This window comes from Typopeltis vanoorti, chromosome 20, assembly GCF_054136105.1.
Source record: "Typopeltis vanoorti isolate ZY-2024b chromosome 20, IOZ_Tvanoo_1.0, whole genome shotgun sequence".
NCBI lineage: Eukaryota > Metazoa > Arthropoda > Arachnida > Uropygi > Thelyphonidae > Typopeltis > Typopeltis vanoorti.
In genome coordinates, this window is record NC_143568.1 from 75,082,153 (window position 1) to 75,098,591 (window position 16,439).

Here is a 16,439-nt window from a genome sequence, read left to right on the forward strand (position 1 = left end):
ATGATAGTTTGATGTGGCAGTATCTACATACAAACTAACCTTAGATTATGGATATGATTTTGGTTGATAGTGCTGTGTGCAGTTGTCATTTAGCTTATACCTTGAGATGATTGTATCCTGACTATTTTGAATATGTATTGCTATTCACTATCATATAATCAATATGGCTTTTCCTTGTTTGCATGTTTTTCACAAGAATTAAGTTTTTTATGCTAAAACAGACTTCATAATGATGAGTCTGCTTGTAACAGAAATCCAGCTAATTGGATCTGTTTCCCAATCCCTTTGTATAAGTCTTGCCTATAAAATCCTTTGTAGTTTATATGAATTCAGTTCAAATTCTGCTGTTCATTTAAGTTTGAAAATGCCAGGGACTTGAATTGGCACTTAAACGAAACTAGTGAATGCATATTGACTTCCAATTTTGGAAAAGGGCTTCTTGAGTATAAAAGTAAGTACAATATAACTATTGCCTTAAGTTTGCTGGAAATCTACTGTATTGGAGAGTTTCACCTATATTAATAGACATGTGCGTACTATATACTGTGAATTCCTTTATACCTAGAGCCACACGAATAAAATAAAAAAAAAAACTGTACCAGATAGATGTCACAGTTTAAAATTGCCTCACCTCCAGTTTAATTGAACATTGAGCTGAAAATATTCTTTTACTGATAAGTTAATATGTTCAAGATTCTCTTATTCACTACTGGACGATATATGGTTTATTTGGCCTACAAGTGTTTCTGACCAGAAAGAATGCTTAGTTTTAACTCATTGTCATGTTCTTGGTTTCAACTTAGATGTGTCATTTTGTAATCAAGTCTCCTTTTTGTACTTCTTATTCTTGTAGAATCGTGGATGACTCAGTTTATTTCACTTTACCTCCTTATACCAGATCGATAATAGAACTTCCCAATGAGTGATCTCAAGAAATTCATACAAGGTTCTGAATCCTTTCTAAATATATAACCTGTAATTAAAGAATAAGCAGTTGAACTCATTTCAGACTCTGAATGTTAATATATAGGTTAATCTGTTATTAAAAAAAATAACTTCAGGAATATAATTGGATAATTTTTTTTGTTTGTTTTTTTTAGGAGACATTCATGGTCAGTACTATGATCTCTTACGATTATTTGAATATGGTGGCTTTCCACCAGAAAGTAACTACTTATTTTTGGGTGATTATGTAGATAGAGGAAAACAGTCACTTGAAACCATCTGTCTTCTTTTAGCCTACAAAATAAAATATCCTGAAAATTTTTTTCTTCTGAGAGGAAATCATGAATGTGCAAGTATCAACAGGATTTATGGATTTTATGATGAATGTAAGTACCAGTTTAATGAGATAAAAGTTTAAAATAGTTCTTTTTGAATACTGCATAATAACTTGCACTTCTCATATTGCATTATTATAGTAAGTCATCATAACAGGATACCAAAAAAGTTCTAGCCAAAGCCCAATAGCAGCATGAACTTGTTGTAGCATATCTTTCATTTTAACACTACTCTTTTGGTCTGTTTATTTGCTGTATTAAGAATTGATTATATATCAGTGACATTCATCAGTGTTATCTCAGTGGCATAGTGAATGTTAATTTAACCTAGCTTACCAAAAAAGGTTTCCTAGTTTGCAGTGTAAACATTGATGTAGAATGAAATATATATTCTTATATCTATCTAAACTAAGGGAAATAGAAACTTGCATAGAAATAAAACAAGTTTTAATATCAGTGCTTTTATAAAATTTTAATTCAGCTGAAATGCTACATCTATAAAGCATTTCCACTACTAGGAGCACGTTTTGTTTTATGCTTATTTCATAGACATCTGTTTAAAACTATTTGTAAGAATAAATTACTAGATGGTTAATAGACACGTGCATTAAACATAGTATAATTTTTTAAGTAATGGCTTCACACATCTAAGAGAACTAAATAGAATTTAATGCTGTTATATGGTTTGCTCAATAGGTTATAAGCTTCATTCAGGGAGAAGGCAGAACTGATAACAACATTTAAACTCTGACTACAAGAACGAGTCATACAGCATGTGTATATCGTGTGTCTTAGTCACAGCTGTACAGTAGGAGGAAACACACTTAGAGTTCAGAGATGTGGGTATAGATGTATAATTAATTAATAAAAATTATTAATTGCTTTAATAATTGATTAACAGCAATTGCTTCCCAAAACTTAGAGATAGGCACACAGTATGGTATAGGACTTCACACAATTTGAGAAATAGACAAGTTTGAATATACTGCAGTGAACTCTGTCTAGTGTCAATAGCATGAGAAGTATGGCCTGAACCTTCAGATTCCAGAAAAAATTATATGATCTTGATGTTCATAGATTCTAATAGTAGCAGAATGGCCAGTCTGTTCCAAGTAGCAAATATGACAAGAAGGCATCTTTGTACCTATATCACCTGCTTTGGCTGATTATTTTATGGAGCATCTACAGGGCCAGATTTCTAATGCTATTTCTCCTCAACCTTGCATTTGATACATTTTGTGGATGACATCTTTGCAGTCTGATCTCATTCTGAAACAGAACTACCTCAATTTATGGATAAAATTAACTCCTTGTATACTCACATCAAGTTCACTGTTGAATGTGTATCTAACAACAGTCTCCCTCCCTTTTTTTTAATACATCATAACTCTGCTGGTAATATTGAATTCTGTTTACAGGAAGCCATCCTTTACAAGCAGATATGTCCATGCATCTTCACATCATCATCATTCACAAAAAATAGGTATTATCAAAAGCCTTGTATACTGAGCACACACAATTTGTTCTTCTGAGTTTCTTCTATTACAAGAATTAAATAAAAAACGATTACTCTATTATGTAATGGATACAGTGAGACCTTGATACAGAAAATATTTGATAATTATTATCCTTCTTCCAGATTGCAATCTGATGTTAAAAGAATCAGCATACCCATACCTAAAAGAAACATTTGAACAAATAGCAAGGACTCTGCAGATTTAATTTGTATACCACCTTCAATCCAACTTGGAAGTTGTCATCTTTTTTACTGCCTGTCAAAGATGCATTTCCATCACCATATTAAAAGAAAGAAGGGTAAGTTTGGTCATACATCAAGAATATGATTGTTTTCTTTCATAGAATTATGCACTGGAGTTTTTTCTGAGGCCAAACTGTAAATTAGCAGTATTATTGAATGGCTCAGTATTGGCATTTATGTGAAGATGTTGAAAATGATCAGAAAAATAGTGCAACATATAGAACTAGTTGCTTCACCATGACATTACCCTACTGCACATTGCATGGTATTTGCCCTTCCCATAATAGCTCCTTGTGGCTTTTTGTTTTTTAAAGATGACATTAGAGCTCAAAGGATATGGATTTGCAATATGGAGAATCATATACTGACTGCAGGCAGTGCTGAATCTGATCTCAAATGAAAACTACTAGCAGTGCCAGAAAGTAGACTCATTATACAAATTCAATAAGAGACTGTTCATAAGAGATGCTTTGCAACCAAGTTAAGCCTACTTTTTATTTGGCTTTTCAGCCAGTTTTGGGAACTTTTGAGTACTCCCTCATACAGCATTGTCCAGAATAAAATGCAGAACTAATTAATTTTTTAAGGAAATTATAACATAGATCAATATTAACTTAAATAAATTTAATTAATACTTCTGGTGCTTTGGCAAAGTCAAATTTGCCATCATCAGGGGACATAATATAATATGTGCATGCAGTAATGAAGCAGAAGCACAGCAACTTTCAGGTAAGCCTACTTAGTAGTATCCCCCTAGTGGGCTAAAATGGGTGACCTTGGCTTTTAAGATTAGGTATGGAGGATGAGAACTTCCAAAATTTGTACAATTTTATGCAACCAGATTTGTTGAGATTTGGGTAATTTCTTAAGGCAGAAGCAGATTCAAGGAATAGTCTTTTGCATTTATTTGCTGCTATGGAGTAGAGTTGCCTTCTTGCAGTGTATCCTGTGGCAGGTGTCCAAAGTTTGGTCTACTAGTCCTAAGTGACTGTAGTGGTGGAAATGAATATAGTCCTTATGTTCAGTAATTCTGATTTGATTGTCTTGCCTGTTTGGCCATAGTAGGATAGTTTACAGTTGATAGGGACCTGGTAAACACTTGCAGGTCTAAATACTGTGGTTAATTTTCGGTGGAGTGGATAAGGGATGCCTATTTTTTATGTGGTCTGTAAGTGATTGTAAGATTGTATTTTTTTTAGGATTTAAGTTATTTTATCATTTTTGCAAAGAGGATGGGGGATTGTGGTTTTAGACTTTTAGTCTGTTTTGGATATTGTGGGAATTGTAGCCAACTGAACTTGACTACATTTGTGAATGTGGTCAAGTTCAGTGGAGAGGACACTTATCTGAACTAGTTAATTTAGGTTTGTTACATAAAATTTTAATAATCTTTAACTGTTGGTGGTCTCGGGGGGGGGGGGGGGGGGGGGGGGATGAATGCATCTGTGTGTGTGTGTGTTTTCTAAAGAGAGTAGTCAAGAGATCCATTAGGTTAGGTCTTTCTAATTTACACTTAGTTGAATTGATTAAAAAAAAAAACTTCACATCTAGTAATTTTAAGTGAGAGCAAGAAATCATTCAACTATTCACTGTCACCCTGTCAGAAATTGTGAAACTAATTTTCCATATCTTCAGCCACTATGAGAATCTCATAGTGGCTGAAGATATGGAAAATTAGTAAATGCCAAAACATTATGACACTAATACCAAAGAAAAAGAAAGAAAAAACTGGTAAACATTCTAGTCTTCATGTACACTCAAAAGAAACCACAGAAGTTTATGATTTCACAATTTCGCTATTTCTGACAGGGTGACAGTGAATAGTTGAATGATTTCTTTCTCCCACTTAAAATGACCAAAGAGCACAAAAATAAAAGAAAAATGCAAAGTTAAGAGAGAAAGTTAAGATGAAACCTAGACTACTGTGCATGTGGATGGATTAATGAGTGTTGTGACGTCTTTCTTCTTTGTTGTGTGTTCTATTTTCGTCTGAATGCAGTATTCAGTCACGAGACAGTCTATGCCTAATCTCTATACGGGTAACATTGTACAAGTTAAGACAATAGGGGAGGTTATCGACGAGGTCGGTAATTCCCCAGTTCTTTCTGCTGATTGATTCCTTTTTAGAACACAAAGAAAATTTATATTTAACTGCGCCACTCTATGTCGATGGTTGTGAGAACAGTGTTAAGGATCAATCATCAGCAAGTACAATGCTACAGTAATCTAAATAAGACAGAACCTTTCTTAGACAAATTACCTTTAAGTTATATAGCAGTCGTGGTTCTCTAATCTTTCCTTACTTTCACATTAAATAGAGTTCCCGCTTAGATCCGAACTGTTAAAATGAGTGGTGCAATGAAATGAACTCAGGCAAGCACAAGATTCAAATTAAATAAAAACATTTAATACACTATCACATGAATTTATATTAATCAAAGAAGATCTAAACATAACTAAAATGATCATGAAATAAAGGAGTTATTAAGATAATAGTAACTTTACAGTAGAATATACTCAGCACGGTTAAGTTCTTAACATATAGATTTCTACCCTTCTTAGAGTTATAAGCTTCTAAGCACTACTTTTAGACAAGGTTATCTATTCAATATATTTCAATTATAATTAAAAGAAACACATATTAACCACAGTGAAAATTATTTAATTGTAAATGTAAATATTTCATCCTAAGTATCTTAGGATATCATCAGTACAGTACTTGAAAACAATAATAGGAATAACATACAGTTAGGGCGCATGATTACAATAGAATCTCATTAAACGTGCGTAACAAGTTACAAAAAAAAAAAAAAAAAAAATTATTTAACACAATTTTGTATGACAATTTCCCATACTTTAGGAATAGTAAGAACGTCGTTGCGGTTTAAGTTTGGTCTGTGTAGTAGGGCTTCAGAACTTTCTTTGTATAAACGTTCATGTTTATGTAAAGATCTATATAAAAGTTTCGACTTTTCCCATTGGATCCTATGGTTTGGATTTTCAATTCCATGTTGAGAGAGGCCAGATTTTTGCGGTTTAAAGAGACGATTGTGGTCTTGATGTTCCGAGATGCGTTTCTGAACAGACCTACCTGTCTGTCCAAAGTAAGACAATTTGCATGAGCATGGAATTTCATAAATGCTAGGAGACATCAAAGGTGAGAGTTTGTCCTTAAGAGAAGGTAACAAGTTGTAAATTTGGTTGATAGGTTTGTAAGAAGTGGCAAAATTGTATTTCTTCATAATTTTAGAAAGACGTTCGGAGATGCCTTTGACGTAAGGTATGGGAATCCTATAGACTTCTTCCTGTCTGGTTTGATGTGTGGAGAAGTGACTGATGATTTTTTGAGTTGTTTTTGGATTATATCCATTTAGTATGGCTGTATTTTTGATTATTTCTAGTTCTTGGTTTAGAGAATCTTCAGAGGAGCAGAATTTGTGTGCTCTGGAAACTAGTGATTTAATAATGCCAGATTTCTGAGATGGATGATGAGCAAAAGAATTGTGAATGTAGCGACCTGAGAATGTAGCTTGCGAAAGACAGGTGTTGCGATGGAACCGTCTTCTTTTCTTTGGATGTGTAAATCCAAAAAGGAGATACCCTGTGGAGGTTCTTTTTCTAACATAAAGTTCATGCGATGATGAAGAAGGTTAATTTTATCTAGAAACAGTTGTAATTCATGTTTGGGATGATCCCAGACTGCAAATACGTCGTCGACATATCTTAACCAAATTTTTGGTTTGGGTTCAAAAGTGAATATTTTTTCTTCAAGGTGTTCTAGAAACAATTTTGCTAAGCTTGGTGACAAAGGAGATCCCATTGCTGTTCCTTCTTCTTGCTTGTAAATTTGACCTTTCCAGGTGAAGTAACCTGATGCAATAACAAACTTGAACAATTCAACTATATCAGACAGAAATTTTTGAGTTAGTAATTCTATTGTTTCTTTATGGGGAATGTTTGTGAAGAAGGAGACAATGGCGAAGCTGATTAACAAGTCAGTTTTTGATAGTTGAAAGTCTTTAATTTTTGTGTGAAACTCGGTAGAATTTTTGATTGAAGAGACTGAGTGGCCTATGTGAGGGTGGAGAAGGTTAGATAATAATCTTGATAACTTGTAAGTTGGACTGCTGATACAGTCTACGACAGGTCTAAGTGGAACATTAGTTTTGTGTAGCTTAGGTAAGCCATAAATTCTAGGAGGTCTTGCATGGTATGTCTTAAGTTTTTTGATTGTTTCTTCATCTAAGGAGGAAGTTTCATTAAGTAGCTTATTTAATTTTCTGAGTTGACGTTTTGTAGATCATAATCCAATTTGGCATAAGTATTACGATCTCGAAGAAGTAAATTCATTTTTCAGTCATATGAGTTTGTATCGAGAACCACAGTGGTATTTCCTTTATCGGCTCTGGTAATGATTGTTTTTATTACGTTTTAAGGAAATAATAGCTTTCAATTCTGATGGTGGTATATTTAATTCTGAAGGTTTGGCATTGTAGATCACTTTAGCTACTTCAAATCGAAGTCTGTTGGCTTCAATACTGGAGAGATGGCTGATGTTTCTTTCTATGTTATGTATGAAGTTTAAATATGTGAAACATTTTGGTGAAATCGCAAATTTAAGGCCTCTTGCTAGAACATTTAATTCATCTTTTGTTAGTGGACGGTTAGATAAATTGACTACCCATTTTTCCGTTGGTAATTTGTTAGTGATCTTTCTTGGTCGATTTAATAGATTAAGGTATTTAATATGTAGAGCACTATTGCTTTTATCAAAAGCTTTTTTTCCTTAATTCTTTGAGACAATTATAATTAATTGTAACAATTCTTGATTTCACGTATTTCACAAGTCTGTTTCTAGTTCTGTAATATTTAAATTGTTTGTTGCTAATTCATTCTTAGAAACTCGTAAATGATTGAGTAGTAAGGAATGACTTGCTTTTTGATAGATCTTATGGGCACCTGGAGATTTGTTGGCTTCCTTCAGTTTTGCAAAGGTTGGAATAAGATGTTGGAATAAGATTATCGCGTCTGCACTTTTATAAAAAAGAGATTCTAGCTCGTAGCTTACCCTGTTTTAATTGCAGTTTTCCTAGTAAGTTTGTCTTCTGCACTGTCATTTCCCCGTGAAGGAATAAAACTTTTTTTTAAATAATGAAACCTGTGGTGCGATCATAATTACAAGAAACACACGCATTAACCACAATGAAAATTATTTAATTGTAAATATTTCATCCTAAGTATCTTAGGACATCATCAGTACAGTAATTTAAAACAATAATAGGAATAACATACAGTTAGGGCACATGATTACAATAGAATCTCATTAAACGTGCATAACGTGTTACAAAATTTTTGTATGACAATTTCCCATACTTTAGGAATAGTAAGAATCGTTGCGGTTTAAGTTTGGTCTGTGTAATAGGGCTTCTGAACTTTCTTTGTATAAACGTTCATGTTTATATAAAGATCTATGTAAAAGTTTTGACTTTTCCCAATGGATCCTATGGTTTGAATTTTCAATTCCAGTTTGAAATTTCAATTTCAATCCCAGACTGTAAATACGTCGGCGACATATCTTAACCAAATTTTTGGTTTGGGTTCAAAAGTGAATATTTTTTCTTCAAGGTGTTCTAGAAATAAGTTTGCTAGGTTTGGTGATAAATATGTGGGATCATCCCAAACATGAATTACGACTGTTTCTAGATAAAATTAACCGTCTTCATCATCGCATCAACTTTATGTTAGAAAATGAATCTGCACAGGGTATCTCCTTTTTGGATTTACACATCCAAAGAAAAGAAGATGGCTCCATCGCCACACCTGTCTTTTGCAAGCCTACATTCTCAGGTCGCTACATTCACAATTCTTCTGCTCATCATCCATCTCAGAAATCTGGCATTATTAAATCACTAGTTTCCAGAGCACACAAATTCTGCTCCTCTGAAGAATCTTTAAACCAGGAATTAGAAGTAATCAAAAATACAGCCATCCTAAATGGATATAATCCAAAAACAACTCAAAAAATCATCAGTCACTTCTCCACACATCAAACCAGACAGGAAGAAGTCCATAGGATTCCCATACCTTACGTCAAAGGCATCTCCGAACGTCTTTCTAAAATTATGAAGAAATACAATTTTGCCACTTCTTACAAACCTATCAACCAAATTTACAACTTGTTATCTTCTCCTAAGGACAAACTCTCACCTTTGATGTCTCCTGGCATTTATGAAATTCCATGCTCATGCAAATTGTCTTACTTTGGACAGACAGGTAGGTCTGTTCAGAAACGCATCTCGGAACATCAAGACCACATTCGTCTCTTTAAACCGCAAAAATCTGGCCTCTCTCAACATGGAATTAAAAATCCAAACCATAGGATCCATTGGGAAAAGTTGAAACTTTTACATGGATCTTTATATAAACATGAACGTTTATACAAAGAAAGTTCAGAAGCCCTACTACACAGACCAAACTTAAACCACAACGACGTTCTTACTATTCCTAAAGTATGGGAAATTGTCATACAAAATTGTTAAATAATTTTTTTTTTTTTTTTTTTTTTTTTTTTTTGTAACTTGTTACGCACGTTTAATGAGATTCTATTGTAATCATGCGCCCTAACTGTATGTTATTCCTATTATTGTTTTAAATTACTGTACTGATGATGTCCTAAGATACTTAGGATGAAATATTTACAATTAAATAATTTTCACTGTGGTTAATACCCGTGTTTCTTTTAATTATGATCACACCACAGGTTTCATTATTTAAAAAAAAAAAAAAAATTTCGATTGTCGACTCTGCTTAGCCATTCAGGATATACAAAGCAGATATCACTAAATACACACCAAGGAATTCTAAAATCCTATCAATCCATTACAGTAATTCTTAGTAAGTCATTTTTTAACTTACATCACGGTCTCTTGGAACAAGCTTCAAAATATCACACGTTCAAACTTGAACTGTCATTAAGGCAATACACTTCCTCTTTATTGTAATTACATTCACAAAAAACATAAAGGATTTCCTTACTGGGACGGTTGATATACTTTGCCTATTATCATGTGTTCTGGAAAACACTTCCTTGCTTCTCAATAGTTTTCTCTCTTAGGTTACTTTAGTTCGATAGGATCCAGATTCACCGTAATGATCTTGTTGGCTTGGGAATACATGCATGCTTTACTCTAAAATGTCTATCCTTCAAGTTTCCTTGGCAATTCCTGTCATACCTTTTCTCTTTCACAATTACAAGACGAGGGAATAGGAATCAGGATGTGAACAAGAGCCCGCGAAAGAGTAAGAGAAAAACAGAGAGCTCTCCTTGTCTTTTCAACCCGGTTATATTGATTGCACCTCGTTCCTCTCTCCTTCCTTCTATATCAACGGTGCATGTCTCTTCTTCGTGCCAGAATCTGCCTCATGGATGACTTCATTAACACGGGATAGTAACTAGCACCAAAATGTGCACTGGCGGATAACTTTGTAATTTCATACAGCACTTAATTTCTGTTATAGTGGCTATGTCTTGGGCAATGGTTTACATAACGGATTAAGTTGCGAGTTTCCGTGCACAGTTCACATAGCATATATATACTCTACAAAGAATTAATACAGGATAAATAACTAACAACTATTAGAACATACAATTATTTTATAATTATGGAATATATCAATATACATCAGTAAGTGAATAATTTGCTATTTATCTGATGAGCAAATTTAGCTCGGGGAATGGCAGACTATGTTAAATCCTTGAATGAAACACTATTATATTATAATTCCTTTCATTCAGAATTTAACATAAGGTTGTATGTGAGAAAAGAAATGGCAGCTCTGTGTTCTTACATCATTCTACAGAGACTGCTTTTCTCACTGGAAACCATAAATGATCAAAGCTCCTCTTCCCAATCATTTCTCCATTGCAAGATCTCAAATTTTCTGTAAATAGGTAGTGTCATGAGCAGTGAGGTTGTGCAGTAATCAGAATAAAGTTTTTGTTAAATATTTTCTAAGAACAAACTTTATTTGTAACTGAACAGAAATAGGGGAATGAAATTTAAGCTGTTAAAAATTGTTTCTATATTCTATAAGAGGACTAATGTTAGTTACCTCCTGAAATTGCCTTTCATGTCTGTTGCCATGCATATCCCTCTCTTTGAGGTTTTTGTGCTGGCTAGGTTAAGTTAAAAAATAAACCTCTACATACATTATAAAAATAGTTTTTACTTAGATTTTGATGTCTATTAATAAATAAATGCACTTGGATATACTAAATGCTTGAATTTTATATATGATATACTGAACTTTGTAATAGCAAGCTTAAAATAGCATTGTTGCTGCGAAAGTTTTGTGATTTTCTTATAGTGTAAATTTGCTAAGGTGTTTTTGATGTGGTATTGGTTCACTGTATGAACACTCCTAGTTGAACTTTTAAGTGCTTTCTGTTATCAAGCAGTTTTGTGCTTGATAACAAAAATTGTTATATGTATTATGTTTTCAAGAAGATTTGGAATGGTTTAAAAGATGGAGAGTTTGCCTAGTCATTCTTGGTATTTTTTCATTGTTTTTGACACTTTCTTAAAGTTGGAATTGCAATTTTTGAAAAGTTTTCTGTTCATTTTAAGGAATTCTATCTTCACGATATTTATCATTCTTGTAATTTATGATATCTGTCTTTTGAGGATTTTTTTAGTAAGGATTTTCTCAGAATACAAGGAGTATATTTCCTTAACTGCTGTCATGTTGTGTGAACAGGAATTATCAGCTAATGATATTTGTTGGACTCGTGTTAGAAGCTCAATGGAATGAAACAGCACTGAGAAAAGATTAAAATATTAATTAATTCGTCCAATATTTCATCTCATTCATTGAGACATCATCAGGGAGTACAGTATGAGACGTAACATTTACAGAGGGAACAAAACTAAGTGAATCATGTGGACAAAAGACTAGAGTCCTAACTAGGTGGAGACACCCTTTGTCAGTACCTGTTGGCAGCCTAGGATATAAACTGGGATCTCAGAGTATTAGTGTTTCCCATATTTTGGAAAGTTTTATGCAACCATATTTATTTAAATTAAGCTGATTTCTGAGAGCCACTACAGATTCCAAAAATAGTGTTTGTTTCTCTTCTAAATTTACTGTGATGGAGCGTGGTGGTCATTTCAAACTGATTCTATGATCCATATTGCTGCTATGCATATCATCCTAGCCGCTATCAGCTCATTGCAGTTTCAGAATAGCTTGTTTTAGCTATTCCGAACACTAAACTCTTTGCCATTCTCTTTTATATTTCAAAAGTCTCTGCTCAGGAAGTAAATAAAAGTAAGAAATAAATACATCGAAAAGTACAACGGTCTTCTGGATTCTAAACTTGCACCTCTAGTTCAACCTCTTCATACTGTAGTGAACATGACGTCAAAAAAGGCTTAGTGATGCTACAAGTACCAGCGAGGTCTAATATTTAACATTAAATATGCTATCTGCAATTTAGCACCAGAAATAGTTAACAACATTAGGCTTGTCAGTACATAAACATCATTCTTTCTTTATCTTCGTCTCCTGAAAGAAATATATCATTTTGCCAACTCAGTGCCCTCAAGAAACCTCGCAAAGATAGCAGTATCCTCATCACCAGAGCTGATAAGGATAGTGCTACTATTTTTAATTCCAGTGAATACAATAGAAAAATGGACTTCATTCTCAGAGACCACTCCACCTACCGACCTTCAGGTTATGATCCCACCAAATCTCAGATTAAAAAATTGAAAAGTCTGCTAAAAAAAAACGTTTCTTTCTGGCCTCCTGAAATCACAAAAAAGTAAACTCTTTGGTTCTCTCTCCCGTCCCCAGATATATACCAATAACTAAAAATGCACAAACCCAATTCCCCTCTAAGACCTGTAGTAGATGCTACAGATTCCTCATGCTATAAATTACTAGAACAGTTAGCCAGCTCTCTTATCCCCCATCCCCCCAGGTCCATACCACTTCCTATATAAAAAAACTATCCATTTTTAAAACTTCTGTTGAGAATTTAATGTTAAATAATACAGATATTTTGGTTAGCTTTGATATCACCTCATTGTTCACCAACATTTCCTTAAATGACACCTTATTACTTAGAAAGAAAGTCCCCCCCCCCCTCCAATGTTATTACCGATCTGTTTTCCTTTGCTATCCATTTTGGAAGCACAACATTTATACACAGACAGGATACCTCTATGGGTTCTCTCCTCTTGTCCCTGCTTGCCATTTTTTTATAGAACATTTTGAAAAACAAGCTCTTGACTCAGCCCCTTCTTAAACCTTCTGTCTGGCTAAGATATGGGGAGTTTTTCATTTGGCCTCATGGCCCAAGCACATTACTCTTTTCTCTTTCTCACCTTAGTAGTCTTCACCCCAGAACCTTTACCATGGAAAAAGAAACGAACAATAGTTTAGTCTTTTTAGACATCTTGGTAAGACTCCTTTCAAATGGTAACCTTACCTTTTCACTATACAGGAAGCCCATCCATGCAGGCAGATGCATTCACAAACTTTCCCATTGCACTCCCCTCCCCTCTCAAGAATATGGTACCATTAAAACACTAACCAATAGAGCCTGTAACCTTTGTTCGAATGAGTCCTCCCTAACAATAGAACTTATTCGTATACACCACACCTTGTTATCTAATGGCTAAAGTTCCTGGTCAATAGTCAATCCTTCTCTCCAATCCTACAATAATATAAAAAATTGGCATCTGTTATCCTCTCCATCAAAGACTAGCCACTTTCCCTAGACCTACCCGGTTCTTTGCAGTTGCAAACTGTCCTACTATGACCAAACAGTCAGGACAGCCAAAACAGCCCTGAAAAACAATCCAAACCTCAATAAATTTGAGTGCACGAGACTGCCCCAAATTTGGGGAGCACTGATCCTCAGATCTTTTCAGTCCAACGGCCAAGACTAGCCAATTTAATTCACTAATGGTTGCTGTTTAGGACTCGAGGCCCAACTTTGGTTGCCTTTCTTTAGCCCTCATTTGCACAGTGTTTGTGTGCATATATTGTTATTGGTGATCTCTGACGATGGCAGTGTAACATTGCTGAAATATAGGAAAGTATTAAAGTATTTATAATTAATATTTTAGCATACATTATTTCCTGAAAATAATAGACATGGGTAACCACTGTATAAAGCTATCTACCAGGAATAAATAGTGTGTAATTTAGGAAAGATCCTACAAGTATGAAAATGTATCCTAGTCATCTGTTGTACAAGGGTGGTGCAAAACCTGATTTGTCTAACTATTGATCTATCAGTATGTTGGGAATGGTGGTGGTGAAGATTTTAGAGAAGTTGGTAAGAACTCCCTTACAGAAATGGGTCAACAAACAAGGTATACTATGCAAAGAACGAGATGGCTTTCCTGAAGGAGAGGGGGGGGGTGTTTTAGCAATTTGCTCATATTTAATAATGTTCTGCTGAGTTAGGTAAAGAGAATGGATACACTATATTGTTAGTCTTCACTAAGGTATGTGATAGGATACCACATGAATAGCTGTTGAATATCGGATGGATACTGAGGATATAGATTGTAATGTAAACTTGATTTGGATAAGTGGGTGGCTAGTGGACAGTATCAAAGTTTTGTGTTGGTGGGGGGGGGGGAGTAAATCTTCCAGAATTAAGGTTACCAGTAGTCACCTTATCCCAGGGATCAGCCCTTAGATCATTCATGTTCAAACTATACGTTAATGGTATTGAGAAGGACCTGTCAGGAAATATGCAGTTATTTGCTGATGATGCAAAGATAGATAAGGTAATTAAGGTTGCTACTGATCTACAATACAGGTGGTCCTCGACTTATGACGGGGTTCCATTCCAACATCTCCATCATAAGTCGATTCTGATGTAAGTCCAGGACTTTTTTTTAATTTTTGATTTGTGTGATTTCGGTGTTGAATGAAAATATAAATGTGATGTATCTGCCGCCCAATGCAACTCTCTTCTTCATCTTCCTCATTATTCCTTTCTTCTTCTACAACTCTTTCATTTCGGAAAATCAAGTCTTGATCAGTCAGTTCACCTTCTATATCGATAATATTGATTTCTAGATCCAGTTTTCTTGCAATTTCAACAATTTCTTCACCAATTTGTTCTAACATACTATGCTCATTGTACTCTTCGAGTGTCTCCTGCAGTAGTAACTTCTTCCAAATTCCTCTTCCTTGCATGCATTGTTCCGATACTTCTTTCCATGAAGTTCCAATGTTCTGGATACATTGATTAATATTGTAATTTTTCCAAAAATCGCATAATGTTGTTGCATCGTTGTCCATTGCTGTTATTGCTTGAGAAAATGTAGTTTTCAGATAATATGTCTTGAATGTAGCAATCGAACCTTGATCCGTAGGTTGAATCACAGCTGTTGTATTGGGCGGTAGATACATCACATTTATATTTTCATTCAAATCGCTGATGTGAAGAGGATGTCCTGGAGCATTGTCAAGCAGCAATAGAATTTTAAAAGGAATGTTTTATTCAAGACAGTAGGGGTACGTACTTCCTGAATAAAACAATTGTCATCCAAGCCTTAGGATTACTCCTGTAGCCAGCAATTTATTCTTGTCAATGTTTTTCAAAGCTCTGGGGTTTTGTGAACAGTAAACAAGAAATGGTTTTAATTTAAAACCAGCAGCATTTCCTCCGAGAAGAAGCATAACCCTATCTTTAAATGCCTAAAACCAGGCACCGATGTAGCTTCTTTGTGAATATAAGTTCGTTCTGGCATTCTTTTTCAGCACAGTCCGGTTTCATCTATGTAAAAATCTGCCCTACCAAACATCCTTCATCTTTTATCATCTTCAGATTTTTCTTGAAAATGTTGGCAGTTTCAAAATCAGAACTAGCAGCTTCTGCTGTTATTCGTATGTTATGTAAGTAAAATCGACTTTTGAATCGATAAAACCAACTTTTACTAGCGTTAAATGTATGCTCGCAGTATTTATCTTCTTGTTGTTTCCTAAAATTGTCAAATACTGCGATGTGTATACAAAAGCAATGTGATATATGTATGTATATGCTGGCGGCAAAGTTTAATTAGAGAATTTTTAATAATTTTTGACAGTCATAAGTACGAATCGTCATAAGTTGAGGACTACCTGTACTTATTTGAATAGAATGGAACTGTGGTCAAATGCTAAAATGCCATCACTTCAGTATTAGTAAGTGTAAATTAATGCATTTTGACATGATGTGATTTCTAGAGGTATATTATATTGTAGATTTAGAGAAACTCTAATTTGAGACCTCATTGGAGAAACTGATGAGGATAGATATCTTGGAGTTATTGTGGATAATCAGTTGAGGTAAGGTCACATAGTAAAATTTGCAAATGCAACTCAGAGGATGA

The 16,439-nt window shown here is 34.3% G+C and overlaps 1 protein-coding gene across 2 annotated transcripts in view; it reads left to right on the top strand.

Moving 5' to 3' along the window:
- LOC150095572 (serine/threonine-protein phosphatase PP1-gamma catalytic subunit A) overlaps positions 1–16,439 on the top strand; it is a 207,415-nt gene that overhangs the window by 146,848 nt on the left and 44,128 nt on the right. For both annotated transcript variants that reach the window (XM_090410724.1, XM_090410725.1), the window contains one exon: positions 1,101–1,331. In XM_090410724.1, the coding sequence (XP_090266850.1) occupies positions 1,101–1,331 (231 nt within the window). The remainder of the gene's footprint in view (positions 1–1,100; positions 1,332–16,439) is intronic.